Source organism: Salvelinus alpinus, chromosome 29, assembly GCF_045679555.1.
Source record: "Salvelinus alpinus chromosome 29, SLU_Salpinus.1, whole genome shotgun sequence".
NCBI classification, from domain to species: domain Eukaryota; kingdom Metazoa; phylum Chordata; class Actinopteri; order Salmoniformes; family Salmonidae; genus Salvelinus; species Salvelinus alpinus.
Window position 1 is genome coordinate 45,377,168 of NC_092114.1, and position 8,384 is coordinate 45,385,551.

An 8,384-nucleotide genomic window follows, 5' to 3' on the forward strand; every position below is an offset into this window, starting at 1 on the left:
TTCTTTGTTCTTTTAGACCACAATCTCTTATCTGAACCTCTCACTCGACTGATATTGACCTAACCACACACACATACAACATAAATCTCTAAAACAAATGTTTCAGCTTTATCTCTCTCTCTGGAGTCATGAGTCACTTCTCCTCTTTCCTGACTTAATGATACAGTACCTTCTTTTTCAACTCAATCTTTCTTTCTCTCCTCTGTTCCTTCTATTCCCTCCAAGCTGTAACTTCACACTGTTGGAAGCAGGATTTCTGTTTGCACGTGGGAGGTGGTTGGAGGTGTTGGGGGATTGAAGAAAAGTCTGGATGAGCATCTGGATTTAATGCACCATTCAGGTCATCAATTGTTCAACCTGCACCTGCAAATTCCCTTCCTTTCAACCGCATCCCTTCTCAACCTCCTCTCCTCTCCTCTCCTCTCCTCTCCTCTCCTCTCCTCTCCTCTCCTCTCCTCCTCACCCCAGATCCAATCCCCCCTGTTTTCTCTCCCACTTCACCCCCCCCCTCTCTCCCTCCCAATCTCTCTCTCTTTCACCTCTCTCCCCACTGCCTCTCTCCCTCCCAGTCACTCCCCCATCTCTCCCCACTGCCTCTCCCTGTGCCTCTTCCCTCCCCCAGACAGGCTGTTGTGCTGTGTCTGCCAGGCCCTCTCTGCTGGAGCACAGGTTTCCTGAGGAACAGGAACAGGAGCTGGCAGAGAAACACACTGAGAAACGCCAGCATGGCCGTTCCCACTGAGACTCGCACACGCACACTGGCGTAGCATTGACAACTACACTACACATCACAGAAACACAACACACATTCGTACACAAAGGCAGATACATGTACGCAGGTAGATGCAGGCACATGTACGCACACACTATTGCAAATGTATTAGCAGAGGGATACTCACATTCACTGTATGTAATAAATATGATTTGACAATTGCAGTTATATATACTCAGGCTCAGTACTCAACATACAATCACAGTCAAATACGCACCAGATGTTTGTGTAGGGTAGGCCTATATGAGTAGCGTATGTGTGTGTTAAAAGATATACTATATTTTTGTGTATGTTAGTAGAATGTGTGTATCTTACACTCGTACGCATGTGTAAACCCTGTATAAACAGAAAGAGCAACATGTGCCGTCACACCGTCACTCACACATTTAACAGTGACACACACAAACACCAACGTCCCAAGAAGAACTCTCCATTTTCCTCAGTGAATGATGTTTATGTCTCAGTGGCTCTTCGGTGTCTCCCTTGCCCTCCCTAAGTGAATTATGTTGATGTCTCTCTGGCTCCTAAGTAGACACTAAAGAGGGCCGTGAATGAACGGATGTGACCCTTGGCACATCCCACCGTACCTTCTCCGCTATGCAATCTGGTTTCCGAGCTGGTCATGGGTGCACCTCAGCCACGCTCAAGGTCCTAAACGATATCATAACCGCCATCGGTAAAAGACAATACTGTGCAGCCGTATTCATCGACCTGGCCAAGGTTTTCGACTCTGTCAATCACCACATTCTTATCGGCAGACTCAATAGCCTTGGCTTCTCAAATGACTGCCTCGCCTGATTCACCAACTACTTCTCAGACAGAGTTCAGTGTGTCAAATCGGAGGGCCTGTTGTCCGGACCTCTGGCAGTCTTTATGGGGGTGCTACTGGGTTCAATTCTCGAGCCGACTCTTTTCTCTGCATACATCAATGATGTCGCTCTTGCTGCTGGTGATTCTCTGATCCACCTCTACGCAGACGACACCATTTTGTATACTTCTGGCCCTTCTTTGGACACTGTGTTAACTTACCTTCAGATGAGCTTCAATGCCATACTACTCTCCTTCCGTGGCCTCCAACTGCTTTTAAATGCAAGTAAAACTAAACGCATGCTCTTCAACCGATCGCTGCTCGCACCTGCCTGCCCGTCCAGCATCACTACTCTGGATGGTTCTGACTTAGAATATGTGGACAATTACAAATACCTAGGTGTCTGGTTAGACTGTAAACTCTCCTTCCAGACTCACATTATTAAGCATCTCCAATCCAAAATTAAATCTAGAATTGGCTTCCTATTTCGCAACATAAAATCCTTCACTCATGTTGCCAAACATACCCTTTTAAAACTGACCATCCTACCGATCCTTGACTTCAGCGATGTCATTTACAAAATAGCCTCCAACACTCTACTCAACAAATTGGATGCAGTCTATCACAGTGCCATCCGTTTTGTCACCAAAGCCCCATATACTACCGACCACTGCGACCTGTATGCTCTCATTGTCTGGTCCTCGCTACATATCCGTCGCCAAACCCACTGGCTCCAGGTCATCTATAAGTCTTTGCTAGGTAAAGCCCCGCCTTATCTCAGCTCACTGGTCACCATAGCAGCACCCACCCGTAGCACGCACTCCAGCAGGTATATTTCACTGCTCACCCCCAAAGCCTATTCCTCCTTTGGCCGCCTTTCCTTCCAGTTCTCTACTGCCAATGACTGGAACGAATTGCAAAAATCACTGAAGCTGAAGACTCATATCTCCCTCACTAACTTTAAACATCAGCTGTCAGAGCAGCTCACAGATCATTGCACCTGTACATAGCCCATCTGTAAATAGCCCATCCAACTACCTCATCCCCATATTGTTATTTTTTTTTTTGCTTCTTTGCACCCCAGTATCTCTACTTGCACATTCATCTTCTGCACATCTATCACTCCAGTGTTTGATTGCTAAATTCTAATTACTTCGCCACTACGGCCTTACCTCCTTAATCTTACCTCATTTGCACACACTGTATATAGATTTTTTCTATTGTGTTATTGACTGTACGTTTGTTTATTCCATGTGTAACTGTGTTGTTGTTTGTGTCGCACTGCTTTGCTTTATCTTGGCCAGGTCACAGTTTTAAATGAGAACGTGTTCTCAACAGGCCTACCTGTTTAAATAAAGGTGACATAAATAAAATAAATAAAAAACATAAAGAGACATTGAATTAATGACGCCGTCTGTGCCACTGAGCGCATGTAACCTTTGTTGGTCCCGTTTTAACTTGGTATGTCATTACCATCACATAGGATGAGACCAAGGTTGTGAATGACAATATTTGAAAATTAATTTCTACATTTAGAGCAGTGGACATATGTTTGCTTAAAGAAACAATTAGAGGTACTTTGAGTAATTTGTTTCCAATATGTTTTACATATCCTAGGACCATTAAAAACCGATTTGCTTTTCATGTCTGAGTATTTCTAAAGAAATGTGTCACTTGTTGGACACTGCTTGTAGTCCCTTCAATCTCTCTGACACTCCATATCCCATAAGTCCCTATTTACTTATGACGTCATTTCTCTGCGCCTAGTAGTGAGTTGGCTTTAGGAAGAAGGTAAGAACACGTATTAATATTTAACTATGTATATTTGTATTTTTAAGTCAATTTTCAAATGTATTTAGCTAGGTCAAATACTACATGTACCGCAAATTCGACGTTGAATAGATGCCCTTTTGTCGCTAGTTTTGTGTAGCATTGGAACCTAAACTGGCTAACGTTAGCTACAGAGCTAGCCAGCTAAATACTCTGTTCTCTCTAGTCTTGTAAAAACTCACATATCGCAAAATAGTTGTCATATAGGCCAACTAACTGAAGCTATTCCTCTTTTCATATAGCTGTAGCTATGTGATGTCGCCAGTTTCTACTGCGACAGAGTTGTGACATGTTGAGTTAGGGTAGCTTGTTAGCTACCTTATTTGTAGTCTTGGCAACGAATAGCCTAGCCTAGAACCAGTATCAGGGCAGAAGAAGAGACGATGAATATGACGGGTCTCCTCCATTCATTGTCTGACTGGACAGTTCTGCAAGCGTTATAATTAAGCAATAAGGATCAAGGGTGTGTGGTACATGCCCAATATACCATGGCTAAGGGCTTCTCTTACGCCCGACGTAACGCGGATTGCCTGCATATAGCTATGGTATATTGACAATATTGCTATTATAAACTGGTTACCAACGTAATTAGAGCAGTACAAATAAATATTTTGTCATTGGCTTTCAGCCAATCAGCATCCAGTTCTCGAACCACTGAGTTTATGATGTCAAAATACGTTCATTACCAAATATGGAGATTCCCTGAGCAACTATTGTCTGTATTTAACTAGGCAAGTCAGTTAAGAGCAAATTATTATTTCCATTGACGGCCTAACCCAGGCAAACCCGGATGACGCTGGGCCAATTGTGCGCAGGAACCAGGTACTGCACTGGGATGCAGTGTCTTAGACCACTGCGCCACTCAGGAGCCCGAATCTACTGACGTCGCGCCCAGTATGTACTTCAATAACAGTTTGAAATAAAAATGTATTTTCTGGAATGAATCTATACTCAAAGAAAATATAAACGCAACAATTCCGTAGATTTTAACTGAGTTACAGTTCATGAGGAAATCAGTCAATAGAGCTATGCATCTGTTGGTCACATACCTTTAAAAATGGGCCTCACAATAGGCCTCAGGATCTCATCATGGTATTTTGGTGCATTCAAATTGCCATTGATAAAGTGCCATTGTGTTTGTTGTCTGTAATTTATGCCTGCCCATACCATAACCCCACCGCCACCATAGGGCACTCAGTACATCACTGACATCCAGGTCATAGACTGTTCTCTCTGCTACTGCACGGCAAGCGGTACCGGAGAGCCAAGTCTAGGACCAAAAGGCTCCTTAACTGCTTCTACCCCCAAGCCATAAGACTGCGGAAAAATTTATCAAATGGCCACCCGGACTATTTACATTAACCCCCCCGCCTTTGTTTTTACACTGCTGCATTCGCTGTTTATTATCTATGCATAGTCACTTTACAAATTACCTCGACTAACCTGTACCCCCGCATATTGACTCGGTACCGGTACCCCCTGAATATAGCCTCATTATTGTTAATTTTTGGTGTTACTATTTTTTACTTTAATTTATTTAGTAAATATTTTCTTAACTCTATTTCTTGATCTGTTGGTTAAAGGGCTTGGCATGTCACAGTAAGGTTTACACCAGTTGTATTCGGCGCATGTGACAAATTTGATTTGAGTTGCCAACGTTGACATCAACAAACCGTTCACCCACACGATGCCATACACGTGACCTCAGGTTGTGAGGCCGGATGGACATGCTGCCAAATTTTCTAAAACGTCGTTGAAGGCGGGTTATGGTACATTCAATTCACTGGAAACAGCTCTGGTGGACATCCCTGCAGTCAGCATGCCAATTACACGTTCCCTCAACTTGCGACATCTGTGGCATTGTGTTGTGACAAAACTGCACATTTTAGAGTGGCCTTGAAAACAGGAACAGATTGTCTTCGCAAATATTGAAATTAAGTCAGTTAGCTTTGTAAATAAATATATATTTTTGTTTTGTATTCAGCAGATTTCATTTAGAAAACCCCCATTTTCACACACGAACCTGCAGCCACTAGTTAGCGTGTCAGTTGACATTCGAAGTTGGTGACGTTGTGCCGCGAAGCAGCGCCACAGAGTTCTGAGCAGTGACCACTTTTTGATCATGCCAATGATGACATTCTAAATATGCTAAATTCTCAGAGTAAATCATCTAACTTTTGAACCATATATAGTAGGACATGGGGTTTGGACTGTTTTTCTGACAGAATTCTCTATTGAATGGACATATTTGTATAAACTTTGAATGAATTAATCATTTTATGGGTGAACACCCTACAATTGGTTAAAAAAAAACAATACATAGACAAGACACTTTTTCGGAAGTACGTACCGAGCGGGACGGCAATAAATAACAATAGTTGCTCAGCAAAACTCCATATTCTGTGAGGAACAAACATATTTTGACATTATAACGCTTCCAGAGCTGTCTAATGGGAAAATGTAATGGTAGCTAACTGGGCTAGAGAGGAGACTTGTCATATTCATTGTCTCCGCCTTTGCTCAGATGCTTGTTCAGCCTAGCCCAGAGCATACACATAATTTTGGCTACAGTTGTTTTGTAACAGTGTTTTGGCAACACTGCTGAACATGACTGTTGAAAATATCTAAAGATGCAGATAGCTAGGGAGAATTGAGATTGATATGATTAAGATGCATGTATTTTTTTCTTGCTGATATATCCATTAAATCAGGATAAGGGCAGTCACTGGACTGCATTGAATAAATTAGTTAGTAAAGCGCTCAAGATCTGAGTTTTCTTTTCAACTCTAAGTTACTCTTTTCCTATCTCAGGCTTATTGACATCTGGTCTCCTGGCCCTGAAGTTTCCCATCATCTTGCTGACCATGACCAAGCTTCTGGAGTGGGTGTTTGGCGTCTCGGTAATAGGCGCAGCATGGGCTCTCGTGACTTTTGACCTTCTGAACTTGAGGCTCCCAGAGGCCTACAAGGAGGTGGCCTGGCCCATGCCTGTGTATCTGCTGGTGGTCTTCGGCTGCTACTCCCTGGCTACTGTGGGATACAGGGTGGCCACCTTCAACGACTGTGAGGAGGCATCCAAAGAACTACAGGATCAGATCAAGGAGGCCAAGGAGGACCTGAGGAAAAAAGGCTTGAAGATGTGAAAAGTACAAACTATAGAGACTCTTGAGAGACTATGCGATAGACACCACAATGACAGACTTGGACTCCTATACAACTCAAAGTTCTTATCATGGACCATGTTATTTTATTTCGTACAAAGTCCATAGTGGATAAAGTCTTAGTCAAAGCGGTTCTTGCTTAGTTACATACGCCATTGAATGCTGTTGTCCCTATTCTGTATTTATGATTCACTCTATACAGATGCCTAGTCACTCGGCTGACTCATCCATCATCCAAAACCGACCGCTATCAGAACCAGTTTCAACCAATAACATCAAGGGAAACGGAGAACAACAACACATCAAATGTTTGTACTGTTACATCACTAGTGCTTGTACTATTACGTCAACCCTATAAAGGGCACTTTGTGCACTGTTAAGGTAATAGACAAGACCCTTTAGCACATGCAGCACAGTCAAATCACTGTTTTGTGGCCAAATGTAGTTCATTGTGAAATGCCTACTAATAAAACTCAAGGGTCATGCTGATACAGAACGGGACTAGGATTAGTTTCCGCCCAAGGATTGTCAAACACATGTATACTGTCTAGCTAATTGAGTAGTGTGTCTGGAGATTCAGCTGTTGATCGCGCCAGCTAGTTTTTGTGTTCAAGAAGTGCACATTCCATTGAGATGTTTCTGACTTGTGTCCTGAGGCAGTTGTGACTTAATAAAGACTGACACATTTTTCCCAAAGCTCTGTGTGTGTGTGGTGTGCGTGTGTATATCTCTCAACATATGGCCTTGGCTTTGGGGCTTCTTTACTTCAACCACAGAATGAATGCTCTGTACTGTTCTATGGAATGGTCTTATATAATATTTGTATATTTGGCAACATAAAAATACATACTGTTGTTTCCCTTTAGACTCAGTTTCAGACAGTGCTTGATTTGGGCAGGACCTTGCCGGAGCTGAGTCCCGGAACCTAAATATTTGCTCCAAAGTATTGTGGAGCTCCTGCACTTAAACACTATACACTATATATCCAAAGGTGTATAAGAAGCTTGTAGCATGTAAAAATTGCCTGTCCTCGGGTGCAACATTCACTACCGAGTTCCAACTGCCTCTGGAGGCAAGGGTCAGCACAAGAACTGTTCGTCAGGAGCTTCATGAAATGGTGGAGCAGCCGCAGACAAGCCTAAGATCACCATGCACAATGCCAAGTGTCGGCTGGAGTGGTGTAAAGCTTGCCGCCATTGGACTCTGGAGCAGTGGAAATCCGTTCTCAGGAGTGATGAATCACACTTCACCATCTGGCAGTCCGACGGACGAATCTGGGTTTGGCGGATGCCAGTAGAACGTTACCTGCCCCAATGTGTAGTGCCAACTGTAAGGTTTGGTGGAGGAGGAATAATGGTCTGGGGATGTTTTTCATGGTTTGGGCCAGGCCCCTTAGTTCCAGTGAAGGTGTATCTAAACGCTACAGCATCAATGACATTCTATACGATTCTGTGCTTCCAACTTTGTGGCAACAGTTTGGGGAAGGCCCTTTCCTGTTTCAGCATGACAATGCCCCCATGCACAAAGCGAGGTCTATACAGAAATGGTTGGTCGAGATCAGTGTGGAAGAACTTGGCTGGCCTGCACAATGCCCTGACCTCAACCCCATTGAACACCTTTGTGATGAATTGGGATGCTGACTGCGAGCCAGGCCTAATCGCCCAACATCAGTGTACAACCTCACTAATGCTCTTGTGGCTGAATGGAAGCAAGTCCCCCGCAGCAATGTTCCAACATCTAGTGGAAAGCCTTCCCAGAAGAGTGGAGGCTGTTAAAGCAGCAAAGGGGGGACAAACTCCATATCAATGACAAT

At 43.5% G+C, this 8,384-nt stretch overlaps 1 protein-coding gene across 1 annotated transcript; it reads left to right on the forward strand.

The window, feature by feature from the left end:
- Positions 1–3,263: 3,263 nt before the first annotated feature.
- On the forward strand, positions 3,264–7,267 carry dpm3 (dolichyl-phosphate mannosyltransferase subunit 3, regulatory). The gene is made up of 2 exons (XM_071374292.1): positions 3,264–3,371; positions 6,222–7,267. The coding sequence occupies exon 2, from the start codon at positions 6,275–6,277 to the stop codon at positions 6,551–6,553; it is 279 nt and encodes a 92-aa protein (XP_071230393.1). The 5' UTR covers positions 3,264–3,371; positions 6,222–6,274; the 3' UTR covers positions 6,554–7,267.
- The last annotated feature ends 1,117 nt before the right edge of the window (positions 7,268–8,384 follow it).